The sequence below is a fragment of the Aythya marila genome, assembly GCF_965140915.1.
Source record: "Aythya marila genome assembly, chromosome: 3".
Taxonomy (NCBI): Eukaryota; Metazoa; Chordata; class Aves; order Anseriformes; family Anatidae; genus Aythya; species Aythya marila.
The window spans coordinates 86,036,368-86,052,307 of NC_139044.1; the positions used below are offsets into that span (position 1 = coordinate 86,036,368).

At 34.5% G+C, this 15,940-nt stretch overlaps 1 protein-coding gene across 6 annotated transcripts in view; it reads right to left on the bottom strand.

The window, feature by feature from the left end:
- MYO6 (myosin VI) overlaps nucleotides 1–15,940 on the bottom strand; it is a 105,962-nt gene that overhangs the window by 4,142 nt on the left and 85,880 nt on the right. The window contains exons 28-35 of one of the 6 annotated variants that reach the window (XM_082757249.1): nucleotides 13,476–13,636; nucleotides 11,683–11,712; nucleotides 10,353–10,382; nucleotides 9,885–9,923; nucleotides 6,870–6,973; nucleotides 5,839–5,970; nucleotides 3,320–3,346; nucleotides 1,042–1,257 (exon numbers count right to left, since the gene is read on the bottom strand). In XM_082757249.1, coding sequence (XP_082613375.1) covers nucleotides 1,042–1,257; nucleotides 3,320–3,346; nucleotides 5,839–5,970; nucleotides 6,870–6,973; nucleotides 9,885–9,923; nucleotides 10,353–10,382; nucleotides 11,683–11,712; nucleotides 13,476–13,636 — 739 coding nt within the window. The remainder of the gene's footprint in view (nucleotides 1–1,041; nucleotides 1,258–3,319; nucleotides 3,347–5,838; nucleotides 5,971–6,869; nucleotides 6,974–9,884; nucleotides 9,924–10,352; nucleotides 10,383–11,682; nucleotides 11,713–13,475; nucleotides 13,637–15,940) is intronic. The other 5 variants (XM_082757251.1, XM_082757250.1, XM_082757252.1 and 2 more) reach the window with 5 other exon arrangements.

The following is a 15,940-nucleotide window of genomic DNA, read 5'->3' on the forward strand; positions in this document are numbered from 1 at the left end:
GTACAATTAATTCTATTAAAAATAATTAGCAGAAAACTAAGGAACTTTAGCTGCTAGTAAAGCATCACTCTGTGAAACATGTATTCTAGCCTTGTCAAATTAAAGACAAACTCATAACACTGAACAGAGCATTTCTCCAGTACTTCTTCCCCTTTTCATTATCCACCAGAAAAGGGGGATACTAGAAAGCCAACCATATCCTGAGCTACATCAGCAGTGAGACCAGCAGGTAAGGAGGTGATTCTCCCCCTCTAATCTGCTCTCAGGAGACCCCACCTGGAATGCTGCAATCAGCCCTGGGGCCATAAGAAGGACATGGGTGTATTGGAGCGAGCCCTGAGAAGGGCCACAAGGATGATCAGAAGGATGGACCACCTCCTATGAAGACAGGTTGAGAAAGTTGGGGTTGTTCAGTCTGAAGAAGGGAAGGCGTCTCTTAACGTCTTCTAAGACGTTAAGAGAAGGCTCTAAGAAGACGTTAAGAGAAAGCTCTAGGGAGGCCCTCCAATACTTAGAGAGCCTACAGGAAAGATGGGGAGGGACTCTTTGTCAGGGAGTGTAGTGATAGGACAAGGGGGAATGTCTGTAAACTAGAAGGGCAGATTTAAATTAGATATTCAGAAGAAATGCTCCACTATGAGGGCAGTCAAATCTAACTAAAAACCAGTCCAATGGTGAGTTTAAGTTTCTCAGTTAAGATCTGACCACGTTTTGATGCTGTCTCCAGTTCTGTGAATAATCTGAAAAAAGTTAATAATAAAACCATTTACATGTAGATTCCCAAATAGGATTCTCTGTCAATGACTTCCTAGATTAAAGTACATGCAAAAGTAAACCATGTGACTAGTTACACCTCCAAATGATGGTCCATGACATCTGGCCACCACCAACAGCAGTTCCAAATCCTCAAATTCTGCCTAGACTTGAACTGCTGATGAAAGAGGATACAACTTGCGAAATTTGTATCATCAGCCTCCTTTCTAAAAGGAAGTCATAAGCTTTGAACTCTTCCAACATCCACATTCTGCTTTCAATACCAACCAGCTACAAGGAGAATGGGTGCCTTGTCAGGATGAAGTTCCATTTGTCGAGCAATCCATGGCCCATCAAAATGTGCATACCACCAACCCTTCTTCTTGTTCTGGGGGTCTTTGTATTGGTCCATGGGACGAATGAAGGGAATGCGGAAGTAACGCTGTTGTCTGTTTATTTCAATCTCCTTCTGCCTGGCTTGTAGGGTTGTCAGGTTCTGTTGAGCTATTATACAACAAAAACAACCAAACAAAAAAAATGCATATTATGATTTGCTTGATTGATCATCAAACTAAAAACAACAACAACAAAAAACGTAACTGGGAGACTCTAAATACAAGGCTCATCAAGCCTGAATGTATTGCAATCTCATACAATGTGTGTGCTACAACACTGGTGAGAAAAGATTTGTGTTAACTATTGTATCTTTATATAATTTGTAAATGGCATACCTAAAGTAAGTTTAGACAGAAGCAAATAAAATATCACAATTTCCTTTAAGTTAGTATTTTACGTATAACTTTCTATACAAAATTTCTTACCAACCAGAAGTATTAATCAGTAACTGCTCCAGTTTAGTCTCTTTGTAAAACCAGGTTACTGTGCAAAGCAGCATTTTCAGTTATAGTAATACAAAGCACCACACAGAGATTTTTCTTTTGACAAACAAGGATATGCAATACTGTTAGAAATCACTAACTTGTTAATAAAAATGTTGACAAATAACTGCTTACCACAAAGCAGCCTTCAAAAATCACTGTCTGCCTAAATTGCTGCGTACGAAACTCCAGCATTAGGACTACTTTCTGGCCACTTTCTTTTTCAAAGTATTTATATCAGACCATTAAAGTCAATTGACCAAACTTCTCCAGGAGACAGTTATATGAAATCTTTTAAAGTTTCATTTTCGGATGATCGCTTCTCGTGCGTTTTTTGACTCCCTTGGAGTCCCACACATTTATTTCAGGCTTTGGAGAAGTACCTTCTTTTGAATCAAAACAAATACTCTCATCAACTCATCAACTGATCAACTTTCTTACTGTTACATATACAGTATTACAATCAGTTTTAAATAGTTAATGCTCTTACAAACAAGATCCCTTCTTTAAATGTCTCCTGCAAAAAAAGCTATTGATCTTGTTTTAGTGTTTTATAATGAGTACCCTGTTTAAGAAATTCTGAATGTCAACCTACAAAGTTTGTGCAAAATAATATCAGTGTTACCAGCTCGGTGCTTCCTTTTTTGTCCATTGCTTATAAAGCAGTAAAATTAATTGTTGAGCTAAGATTTAATAGATGAAAAATGACAATCACTTCTTATAATTTATTTTTACAGTTATGAACAATACTAATGGACTACATATGTACCCTGAAACTAGTTCTACTTATATTCAAGCAAAGATAGTATTTTAAATGTGAAGAGTGGGATCTTAAAAAAAAAAAAAAAAAAAAAAAAAAAAGTATTTTATAGATCATGTCTCCAATTTTTTGTCCCATGTCCACATTTGCAAAACCAAGAAAAACAAAATAGATTATAATAGATGAACACTACATTTATACACCAGATCTGATAAAGCATGTGTTTCATACTAAAATATAGCCTACAGTCCACAGCACATTACTTCTATGATCTGTGAATTGTCTGAGCATCTATCAGAGCCAATCAGTGCTTTAGTATTGTCAAACACTTTTTGTACTGTAATGGCAGCTGCTAAGACATTTCTAATCCTATGCATACCTAAATTCAAGAGTAAATCTATATGATGGGAATGCTAAGTAGCCAATACAGCCTCTAACTTTCAGCACTACTGAAAGTTGCTATTTACTTAAAAGAAACCACCACCTGAATGTTAGTTTGTGTGCTAGGAAGAGCTGTTAATTTAAGTTAATTCCACAGTTTTGCTACAATAACAACAACAACAAAAGAAAAAAACATGTAATGACATTAAAGTATGGTAGTTAGAAGAAATAAAATTTTGGAGGGGGATGGAGATTATCCCTTCAAATAACCTACATCAGAAGATTATTTTATTCACCCTTCCCATGATGGCTCAAATGGGAAGGAGTTCAGGAAAATAAACAGCAATGTACATTAATAAATTAGAAGAGTGACATATAATAACCTTTGGTTGACGAAAACTGCAAAATGCTAGTAAAATAGCATTTTATTTGAACATTAAATTCCATGTACATATGTAGCAAAACAGTGGATTAAATAAAATTAGTACAGAGCTCCTGAGTGTTCCTAATCTTCAAAGTTAGCTTAAATAACCATCTCCCCACTTACGTGAGTTGTTCAAAAATGGTGCAAAATCTGTAAACAAATATTACATATTGAACAAAGCATAAAAGTGCTGATCTTTTTTAAAGTTACAATTTATTTACCTTGTTTTTCACCAATGTTGAAGATAGACAAATAGAGAGACATAGGTGTTGAGCTAATTATTTCTATTCATTTCCTGCTCATTGACATAAATATAATGTCTCCTTTCTTCAGCTTTTACAGATTCCCAATTGCTTCTAGTTATTTCTGGATTTGATTTTGAAACTGATTATTTTACAACACCTGTTTCAAAACCTCAGTTGTACACATGCCAAGTACAGACTGCAAAAAGTGTCTTCATAATTATTGTAGTACTTTTAATTTTTCGTATTTGTCATCAAAAACATCTTTAATTCCCAGACCTCTACTAATATCAAAACTGCCTATTCTAATAATAGCACACAAACCTGTTTAAATCCTGTACTGCATGTATGACTTTAATCAAAGGATAACTCTAAAATCATATGACATAAGTGAAAAGATGGAAAGAGAAAACATCATCATTTGAAGCACACATCCACTGACACCTAGAAGAATTTTAGCTTACACATCTAAGAAATCAGAGTTCCTTCCCACTACCTTCTTGGATAATTACAGTACATAGATGTGAAATGCTCATATAGTATAATTATTTGCAATAAAAAGAATTAGTTCTGACGTTATCAAGAATACCTAAAGTTTCAGTGACTTTCTTATGAACTGCTATATTCTGACTTGTCTTCAGAAATATGAAGTCATATTTCAAGTTAAAAGAAAAAAAGCACTGAAAAATACTGGAGAGAATGCTGCAAATTTCTCATTTTAGCTAAATGTGATGAGAACATGAATATTCTAAGCTTTACTTGCAGAAATCCAAAGATTTTCTGCTCTTTAATATTTCCCATCAGCAATAAAATACATGAATATTTATTTTAGCTATTTAGCTCCAAACAAAATTTGTGAGCTCTAATTCAAAACAACTTACTACTTTGCAGAAATGCTTGAAATGCCTTTTCACGTTGTTTTATTCATAAGCTTTCTTAAGCACTGAAAGCAACATCACAAGGCATGGCCACAAGACCCCAGTCTTTGATGAGGTTTTTTCTAGGAGTCCAGATCTCCCCTGCCCATATATCTGAATGAAAGATGCCTGAAAAACTCAAATTCTCAGGTAATGCTCAAGCAATGCCTAACTCTGTAAATGAATCAATAGAAGGTAGACACCTTTGTATAACAACTGACACTGAGAAAAAGTAGAGCACCTGGGATCTACTTTTCCCATGTCCCCGGACTGTGCCCTAAGCCCAGGCTAATGGGATGTTGGTGGAAACATCCTGTCCCCATCTGACCTTTCCTCTGCCTCTTCCCATTGCAGCCAGGACCAGAGGACAGGAAGTCTGAATCATTGTATCAGTTTGCTGTGATTCTGTTCATCTGGTAGACTCTTGTTTTATCAGATGATCACTGGACCAAACAAAACCACCACTACCAAATCTATATACCTCCAGAAACTGGGCACCTCATTTTCAGGTTTGGCAGCGGTAACACAGTAACTCCTACACCTTCTCATTGAATTTAAGTGTCAGTCACTGATTTTCATTAGTTTTTGAATATTTTTTATTTGGCAATAAGCACCCATCTGTGAAATCAGCTGAATAACTATCTAATATGAAAGCAGACACTCTGCAAAATTTGTAATCCCATAATCAAAAATTGCAGTATCAACACTCATAGAATTCATAAAAGGAAAAAAGTAACCTGAAATATATAAGGCAACTTGAATGAGGAAATGATTAACTCTCTTTAAAAGCATCGGCATCTACATATCTATATCTTAAGAAAGGGTGAAAGCAAGAGAAACCACCCAAGGTTTTTTGTTTTGCCTGGACTCCAAATGTTTTTCCTAGCACCAAAAAACACATACACAGTTCTCCAGACTATTTGTGAGAACTGTTTTGAATCTCTATTCCAGTCTTACTGATAGTTCAGTGCAGACAATTACACCTAACAGTACTCTTGCAATATTTTAACTACAACGGTCAGAACTAGCATGAACTATCTTAAAAATAAAGTCTCAGAAGTCTCAAAATGCAAACCAAGGCTTTATAAATGGAAAACAATCTTTCTTAGTCTTAAGCAGCATAGCAATAAACATTTAATAAAGATGTCTGTAAATGCACTACCAAATCAAGAACCAATTTTAATTTCTAACAAATTTTGGTATGGTATATGAATTGGTATGAGTATGGAAATGTTGTTGGTATATGAGTTGGTATGAAAAAAAAAGTTTTAGGAAGAGCTATTCAATATATCTATTATGAACATATTCTACTTTCTGCAAAATATTCGCCAGTTCCAATCTTTTCAAAATATTTACCTTATTAATACGAAAATTCTCTTGAAAAAGCAATTTCTTCAACATAACAACAAAATTTGTTCTAGAAATGTTTTCTCTGGAATACTTTCATCAAAATTAATATAAATATGAATTTCTCTCTCCTCACCATAGTCTGTGACTGATTTGGGAGCACGTTGTTCTGTTTCTGCATTGCGTTTCTTGTTCTTGGATTTCCAAGCATGATACACCTTTAGCCTTCTATGAAACTCTTCCCTGCAAGCTGCCAGCAGTTCGATATCTGTCTCAAAAATAAGAAAAGAAGGAAGTAGTGAGAAAATCAGAAGGATGATTTATGGTATGTCATTTATATTTATGTTTTTCTGTATTGATAGGTACATCAAGTTGTTACATTAATACATTAAATTAGCAGGAAATTGAAATTTTGTAACCGAGCAGTTCTTTGAAGTTCTTTGAAGAAGGAGTTAAAAATAATGAAGTACTTTCAAAGACAACTAAAAGCTTATATATGTTCTGTTGATTTGGTATTTTGATTTGTTGTTCAGCAGTTGCACAAACCTCTGTTGTAATTCAACAGAACAATTGAACAGAAAGCAAAAATGCTTTTGGGGACCGTGTGCTTGTTTTTAAGGTGCAGACAAAAATCTTTCCCAATGAAACAATGCAAAGTCTTTCCCAATGTCTACAGCTTCTTCAGGAGGGAAGTGGAGGAGCAGGTGCTGATCTCTTCTCTCTGGTGACCAGTGATAGGACCCGAGGGAACAGCATGTAGCTGCATCAGGGAAGAATGGATAGGTTGGGTATTAGGAAAAGGTTCTTCACTGAGAGTGCAGTTGGGCACTGGGACAGGCTCTCCAGGGATACATCTCTCCAAACGTGGCACCGAGCCTGATGGAGTTAATTAAGCTAATTTGACTTAGATATACATGGTTCTTCCACTTTGAGATCCAAATTATTTGTCCACTTTATTAAACATACTTTAATTTTGCTGAATTTCACGATACTAAGAGACTGATTCCCAGGTTTCTTCATTGACACATAAGAGGATCTGAACTGCATTAAGGATGAACACACGTTAGCACCATGTATTGGACCAACTATTTAGCTGAAACATATTGTTGCAGTCTTGTATATGTGGGCTTGACTTCTTTCTCTCAGAAATAAGAAAATAAAACTTACCACAAGATGTATTGATGGTGTCACGAAGCTCTGCATATTTCCATTTACTCAGATCATACTTCTTATTACCAGCAGCAGCTTTTGTAGCTTGAACTTGAGGACCTCTATAATTGTTCAAAAAATAATATATATTAAAATATATACATATTTCTTAAGGGACAGGTAAGGAATAGGGATTTTTACAACAGGAGGAACAGGCATTACAATCAACACTGCAGCACACTTATCACAACGAAAATGAATAGCAGGACTGAATTCAAAAGCAAAATAACAAATTACTTCAAGATGTTCCCATGATTAAGAAAAAAAATAGGAAAGCATCTTTTAGGTCCAAAATCTTTCTAAACGAATAATCTGATGGGCTGCTTAAAGGTAAAAAGGAATCACCATGGAATATTGAGTGCTTATGTGTGAAGACACATACTCAATGTCTCTGTGTGTACCCCACTCCAGTTTTTTCTTGGTACTAGTCAATATGCAGAACACAAAGAGTGGCCATACACATTTTCAATTCCATTAGAAAAACAGACAAGAAGGGAAAATATTTCTGAAGGGAGAAAAGGAAAATATTTCTGAAGGGAGAAAAGGTTTCTTCTGCTATTTAAAAGATGAACAAAATCTTTTTTTCAACACTAGAGAAAACATTCCATGCTTCTGACAGAAGTCTAATTTGAGAGAAGAAAGCAATCTAACTCTACATTAATTTTATAGTGGCTATCTGAGAACAGCAGTAGCTGGTCTGGAGAGAGGAAAAAAGTCATTATTACAGTAGATAACAAGGAACAAAAATCACTCTTAGAAGTGAAGAACAAAAATCACACTGACCAGTACTAAAAGACCTAACCAGAAACAGTTCTTTTCAAAGGCAAAAGGCTTTTATCATGTAAGTAGTGTGCAATGAAGTCAACAGCACATGAGAAACTATTACCAAAATCTCCAATTTCTTTAACAGTACGAATAAGTTGTTAGATTATATATTTTCCTTTTTTAGTTAAGAAGATATTTTCTATGAAAGTTTTCTCTGTATAGATGCAGCATTTCTGAAAGCAGCGATAAAAATAAATTGCATTTGTTAAATTTGATAGAATAAAAACAATCTGTTTAGCCAAATGTTCTTAATAGCAACGGCACCATCTCTTCCAGTGTAATTAAAACTACAGGATCTTACTGTTTATTGCAGCCTCAGTTTAATTATTCTTCCTCATGTTACTAATTTGAGTAAACACACAGCTTCCAGTTATGGTACATGAGAAGTCTGACTGAAAAATTACCTCTGCCTTTTGATCAGTACTAAGGGAAAGTAACTCTTCATCACCCTCAGCATTATTCATGGTAAGTATAAAATATATATATATATATATCATGAAATGGAGAATTCAATTCAAAATATTCATTTTAACATTGTTATCAATAGAATGCCAGTAGGACATTAAAGGATTGCTACTAAATGTAATTTCCGTTATCTGGTATCTAACCTTGCTGAACTTTTGACAAATCCAGAGGATTTTCCTTATTTAGCAACACCACCTACCACTAAGAGTTCGCTACATAATTTAGAGCAGCAAAATGAGGCCATAAGACCTCTGGTTAAAGTAGTAATCTTTAAGAATGCTAATCCAATTGAACGGCTTAGCTTTTCCATTACAGTGCTACTCTGAGGAGTATCATCCTTGACAGTCACTCTTTACCACTCAATTTGGCAATGCTCTGCATCATAAACAGTATTTTCAGACTTAATAAAAAAACAAACAAACAAACAAACAATACAAACAAACAAAAAAACACAACAACAAACCAACCAATAAGGTCTCAAGTTGAAAGTTTCAAGTATATGAATAGTGAAAAAAAAATTGTCAAACACGCATGTAGAAAGAAGTACTGCATTTTAAATTCAAACATAACAACTTCTGATTTTAGTCAAAGTTTTGTGGGTTTTGCATATTAAGACTTGGCCATTGTCATTGGAACTTTGTCAATATACGTAGTATAATCTGGTCATCTAGATTCACAGACTAACAATTATAAGCAGCATTGTTTACTTCTATTTTTAAAATACCTTTGCAAGTAACAAATTTAGGCAACAGGAGTGTTCACAATTATCAACACTGTAACTAGACATCAATCATGTAACACCAGCCATGTTCAGACTACACAGCAGAGTGCTGTATTTTACAAGATTCACTTTTAAAAACTTCAAACAGTTTAACTTCTGATGTGAAACTTCAGACAATGAATGTCAAAATGTTGTCCTTGTCTTCAGGTGACACCCAAACACCTAATCACTCACGGGTATGGAGGACATTATAACCGTTTCTTTCAACAGAAAATATATTCTAACATAAACAACTATGAGACTGTTACAGTAGAATTGTATTCAGATCTAACCCTGCTTCTCCCTTATTTCTGCATTGTACACAAAATCTTTCATTATTTCACACAAACAATCTCAGAAGAAAATTTTGTTTACATGCCTTGAGTTGGTTTTTTATATGCTTTTAAACAAAGCAGTTTTCAGAACTTTTTATTTGAATGGAAACAGTGAATGAAAAGTGAAATATATCCTTATTGCACAATCAGTTATATTAACATAAATTATTTAAATTTTGACTTTTTTAAAATTTTAACATAAATTATTTAAATCTTGAATTTTTAGAAATTCTTCTTCCACAGATGTGGAGCCCCACTTTTCATCATAAGAATGGTGAAAAGAGAAGAAACCTCAAATAATGTTATCTATCAAAATTACATAAAATACCAACGTAGAGAAACTGTTCTTACTGGTTTTTATGTAATCAATTAAAATAGCAAAAAAATATTTACTGTAAAATCAGATGATGACTGGTAATGAAAAAGGTGTTGAAAAAGGAAATTTATCTGAAAGAGATCATTTACTTATTTGCTTAGCACCTAAAAAACAAAGCCCCTCCCCCCCCCGCCGTTTTTTCCCCAACCAATTTCATGAGTGATTTCTTTAAAGGAAATGATTGATTCCTTCAATATTGTTGTCTCACCTACCTAGACAATATTTCTGACATTTCATTGGTCATTTGTTCCCTATAAAAAAAATTGGTATGTAAGCATAAAGCAAATACATTAAAATAAAAACAGCCTTTCTAACTGTGATAGTCTCTTGCCAATCAAGTACAAATTAAAGTACAGAAAATAAACAGCTACTGATTTTTTAAAAGTATCCATCCCAATATGTATATCAACATGATTCTTTGTTAAGACTATCATATAATCATATAAGGCAGTGAAAAATTGATGGTATGTGAAAAATTTTACAGTAATTATAACCATCTTTAAATAGATATTATTAGATATATTAGGATATTAATTTATGAGACATAAGGGTATATTATAAATTGATTTCTCATTTACAGATGGGGTATTAGTAAATAAGAGGATAGAATAAATTTCCTTTGAACTGATTAATATTACATCTTTTCTATTAGAGTACTCAAATAGAAAAAAGTGTCATACTCAGTCATTCGAGGGCTTGTTCCATTGGCTCTGTAAACAGAAGATATTTATGTTAGGTAAACTATTTCCTTAGTTATCTTTCTAATAATCTGAAGCAGGAAAAGGTGGGTCATATTAACATTTCTTCCTCTACAATAATTTGTTATCTCCTTTTTTTTAAACTACAGTTTTAAGAAGTTAAGTTAATTCAGAAAAAAATACAAGTGAAATCTTGAAAACTTTCCTATTTTTCCATTAAAAAATCCTTCCAAATCTAAGATTTAGAGACATGTTACTGATATGTTTTACGCTTGGATAAGCCCATCACAAGAAATAACAACAGTCCTTATTCATTTAGCTTCTCTAGGAACAGGACAGATAGCTTCTTTATGCAAGCAGTTAAAAGACACTGCATCTAAATGCCATAGTGAAGACACACATATATCCCTACAAAAGCGCCAGTATCAAATATGCTACAAATTAGAACTTGGATTGTTCTTACAAGGCTAAGAAGAAATCTCATTTGGGCAGAAAAGTCTCTACTATTTTCTTCTAGATTTAAATCTTATCTTTTTAAGAAAGGATTTACATTGCTGTGTTAATTTGTTCAGACCATTCTGTACTTTCTAATCATTCAGAAGAGTCTTCATTCTCCAACCAGTACGCAGCAGAGAGAAACTTGCAGTTATACCTATCAGGGTGGTCACCATCCATTTCTGGACTTCACAAGGAAAAGACCAGGACCAACTGTGAGCAGCAGGAAACACCGAGTTTCGCTAACATAGGAAAGTTATTGATTTCTCTGATCCCGTCTTGTCTAATCTCTCCCTTCATCCATCTTTGAGGGAAATTTGCCAGGTGACGCTACACGACTTTGGGTTTACCTTCAAAGTACTATATTGCACCAATATACAAACAGGGAAAGCAAGAAGATATCCAGAATACTGTCTGTGAAGCAATTAATTTGGACATTCAATTGAGCATATTAAAATCACATCTGAGCCAATACAATAGCAATTGTATAAAAACTGAGGACAAAAACACAGTAATCGGAGTTGAAGTGTCCAATATGTGTATCAACATGATTCTTTGTTAAGACTATCATATAATCATATAAGGCAGTGAAAAATTGATGGTATGTGAAAAATTTTACAGTAATTATAACCATCTTTAAATAGATATTATTAGATATATTAGGATATTAATTTATGAGACATAAGGGTATATTATAAATTGATTTCTCATTTACAGATGGGGTATTAGTAAATAAGAGGATAGAATAAATTTCCTTTGAACTGATTAATATTACATCTTTTCTATTAGAGTACTCAAATAGAAAAAAGTGTCATACTCAGTCATTCGAGGGCTTGTTCCATTGGCTCTGTAAACAGAAGATATTTATGTTAGGTAAACTATTTCCTTAGTTATCTTTCTAATAATCTGAAGCAGGAAAAGGTGGGTCATATTAACATTTCTTCCTCTACAATAATTTGTTATCTCCTTTTTTTTAAACTACAGTTTTAAGAAGTTAAGTTAATTCAGAAAAAAATACAAGTGAAATCTTGAAAACTTTCCTTTTACACAGTAATCGGAGTTGAAGTGTCTATAGATTAATATTGTACATGACAAAAGAAGTTACCTAGCTATGGCACGCAGGCACAGAGCTACTAAAAGTATATGAAATCAGAATAGTAAAGAGAACACATCTGGGAGCTTCAAGTTCCACAGAAACACTTGAGATTTTCCTACACAACCTTCTTTCAACAACAAATATCTAATGAATACTCACATCACTAGGCCAGTGACATGATCATGTCCTATATATAATTTGACCAGTAAGTACTACTTTTATTGGACATTTATGCCAAATTCTCACCATAACATATCCTAATACTGCTGTGTTCTTGATAAAGAAAAAGAAAGCCAATCCTGGTTAATGTACAGATCCTTTAGAAAGTACCCTGACTGGGTACCAAAGCTTTGCTAAGTATTGTCTCTGTCTTGTTCTTATCTGAACTGGGTAATCTGAAATTAGAACTGTTCCTAGTAAAAGAAAGAAAAAAACACCTATTTTTAATGAACTGGTAATTGCTGAGATGTCACTCAAATATATCTTTTTATGTTAGCTCTTTCGGAGAACTACATAGAAAGTATCTTTAAGATGTGCTTTCTAGGGAAGAAACAAACCCACACAGAAAATACACCAACTATGTGAACATTCACTGGCTATAAAATTTCTTTAGAGGAGAAGAGAGCTCCTGCTTTGCAGGCAGTGTGGATCTGTACAGCAAAAGCAGGCACTTCTACAAAACAAAAAATTCAAAGAAAACAAAAGTTTAAGACATTTGATTTTCAAACCCATCTGTGTTAAATACATTAATTCTGTGGCAATGAATGTACGGACTCCGATGCAAGTTACAAGTGAAGCAAAAAACCTTCTCTTATCTCTACTTCTGCTCTTTTATACCCATCCCAGTATAGCACAATACCATGGCAACTTCCTAGCGACAGAATACAGTCTACCTGCACTTTGTTACTCCCTCCCTGCCCAAGGTTAAGCAATCACATGGTAGGACTTATATTACAAGAAAAACATCTCGGTGCTTTCCCAAGTTCTTCCTAAGGTTCTTTCCCAAGTTCTTCCTTCTGCCAACCAAAGCAATAAGCCTTTGGTGGCTATCCAAGTTTGTGTACACTTACGGTACTGGCCCCACATAATTCATTCTAAAAAAAAATTACCAGTCAGGACACAGAAAGAACTTATTTCTGCCTTCAAAAAGAGGTCTTCTTTTTCAAACAAAACAAAGCAAAATAAAATACACGAATTCATAATATACTATTGGAACCATAAAGTATATAAAAAAGGGTACATTTTATTACTACTTACCACTGAAGAAATTCCATTCCCTACTTTAAGCCAGTGATGATAAAAATCATAACTTAAAATGATTGCCATCCTTGCCAGAACTCAGACAAGAGAACTGCAGTCATATTCATAAACACCTACTAAATTACTGATGTAGCAAGACATAAAATGAAGATACTATTTAATTAATAGAAAAATACATAAAACAAACAAGAGTTTAGTTTTCACAAAGGGGTGAGAGAAACAAAAGAGAGAAATTTAAGCTTTTAAGTCCGTACCTGGACAATCCTACATCAAGCTTTGTCTCTTCAGTGCTGAGTTCTGCTCCAGTCTGGGCAATTCTCATTGCAAGTTCACGATCGCGACGTTCCTGTTCAAGAACTGCCTGGTGCTGGGTTTCTTCTTCTCGTTCTCTAGCTAGCTGAGCCTCAATTTCAGCCTGTATCATAAAAATATGTGTAAAAAAATGCATTTAGCTTTAATCTACAAAAAAAAAAATAGTACATAAGCAAAAACTAGCAAAAAATACACAAATATATTTATAGCTTTTTAAAATCTATTTTATTATGAAATATAGACTTAAAGTTTGTCTAACTTCATTAAAACTCTGATGACACAGAGCAATATGATTATTCTCCACAACACTAACACAATACTCCCCTGATATTCTGCACTTAGCATTACAAGATTTTACAAAAGGCACTGCTTTGTACTTAGCTTTGTTGTGTATTTTGAAAGGGGATGAAGATGAACACTGAAATCTTCTGTGAACCTGATCTGGGTTTGAATTTAAATACATTTCAAAATTTCTACTTACCGCAACGGAAAAATAATCCAAATATAATGCCTCTGCAGAACAAAGCTGCAATTCCAGCTTACCATCATTATTTAACAACGAGACTTGCAAACATAGTAAGTAAAATGCGACCATTCAGTTCAAACTTCTGAAAGTCATACATGCAGACTCTTAGCAGTACCCTTCTTGGTGTCCAAAAGCCAACACTGGAGACAAAGTCACTTCCCACTCATCATCATGAATTTGCACCAGAGTGCAACACCAGAGTGCAACACCAGTGACTTTTCCCTGTGAATACCATTGCAGATTATCTGACAGGGACCACCGCCAGAAAAATAGATAACAAATAATTAACTACATAGAAGAAAAAAGTGCCCTACTGGATTACGTATCTTGCCTTGTATCCAAATGCAGCAAGTGTTTTTAAGTGAAAGTGTAAATTACATTCTGCACTGCAGATGTTCACATCCCCGAAACACAAATAAATACTATCTCTAGAGTTGCTCCCAGTCCTGGCAGACTACATTTTAAAACCTTCTGGCAAGCGTCCAGTTCACTTCCTGAGTGGACACTATTTAATATATTTAAACTGTCCCTGAATGGAAACTTTTCCTACCAGCTTCTCCCAGAACACTAGGCACACCTGCAATGGTGGTCTCCAAGCAATGATTCAGAGACTAGTCAAAGAGCAGCTTACTCTTTTTACATTTAACTTCTGTAAGCCAGAATTGCTTACTACTCTAGTACAAGTGATAGACAACAACACTGGAAAGATCCATTTTTCATCAGTTAGGCTCTAATCTTGGCATTAGTGTCAGGTGCTTGCTTATCATTAAAAATGGTGAGGTGATAGAAAAGGGCATGCAGAAACAATGAGGAAAATCAGTGTTAGACTAACTCTAAGGATAACAAAATATAGAAAAGGAGAAAAAATCTGTTTCTGATTAATCACAGAGGGGACTTTACAAGTCTGTAATCAGAGACAGACAAGCACGTTGCCTTGTGCTTATGGCAACAGCCCCTAAAGGGAAGCTTATTCTTTCTGAGACTCCTCTCTACCCAGGTCACACAGAGAATCTCCGAGAAAACAGGAAAACAAGATCTGGGTCCTGACGCAATTCAGGGAGCTCATGGTGGAATCAGTAAGAAGCGTCAGAAATCAAGGCAGATGGAGAAGGAGCAGAGTTTGAACTGCATGTATTCTACACAGTTGTAGTTAACAGGGGTACTTGTAGCCTCTCAATATTACCAATATTCTGAAAATGTTTACAACGAAGCTGATACTTGACATGGCCTGAGTCTGCATATGACTTTTCCAGAAAAAAAAAAAAAAAAAGTGCCCCAAACTTGCCCCTTCTTCTTGTACTTTCTCTGGATAACACTGAGAAGAGTCTGCTTCTGTCTTGTCTGCTTTACACTTCCCCAAGCAGGTACTTCTACACACAGCGAAGTGTATAATTATTTTTTATTATTATTAAGTGTATATTTATGCCAGGGGTACAGACCAAACAATAGGCCTCCAGCTAGACACTGAGCTGCTAATCACAGCCCTTTGAGCCCAGCAGTCCCCACCACTTTTTCAAGCTACCTCACTGTCCATTTATCTAGCTCATCTGTCATCTGTTTGTCTAGGAAGATGCTTATGAGAACAGTGTTGAAAGCATTGCTAAAACTGTTATAAGTCCTGAAGGCTAGTCTTATTAATAAAAGCAAAGAATCACTGTTACTTTTCTGCTTACTTTTTTTTTTTTATTTATTTTCTTCATTATTAAAACTGCAAGAAGCTAAAAAAAATCTGGCATCTCATTCTGCTCTCTATTCCCATTCAGTTACAAACACTATCAGAAGAATTTTTAGAAATATTAATACTTTTTAATATTACCTTTTTTGGTCCTTTCTGTCTTTTGTCTCAGATAAAATATACATTCTTAATCCAAAAATCTCTGC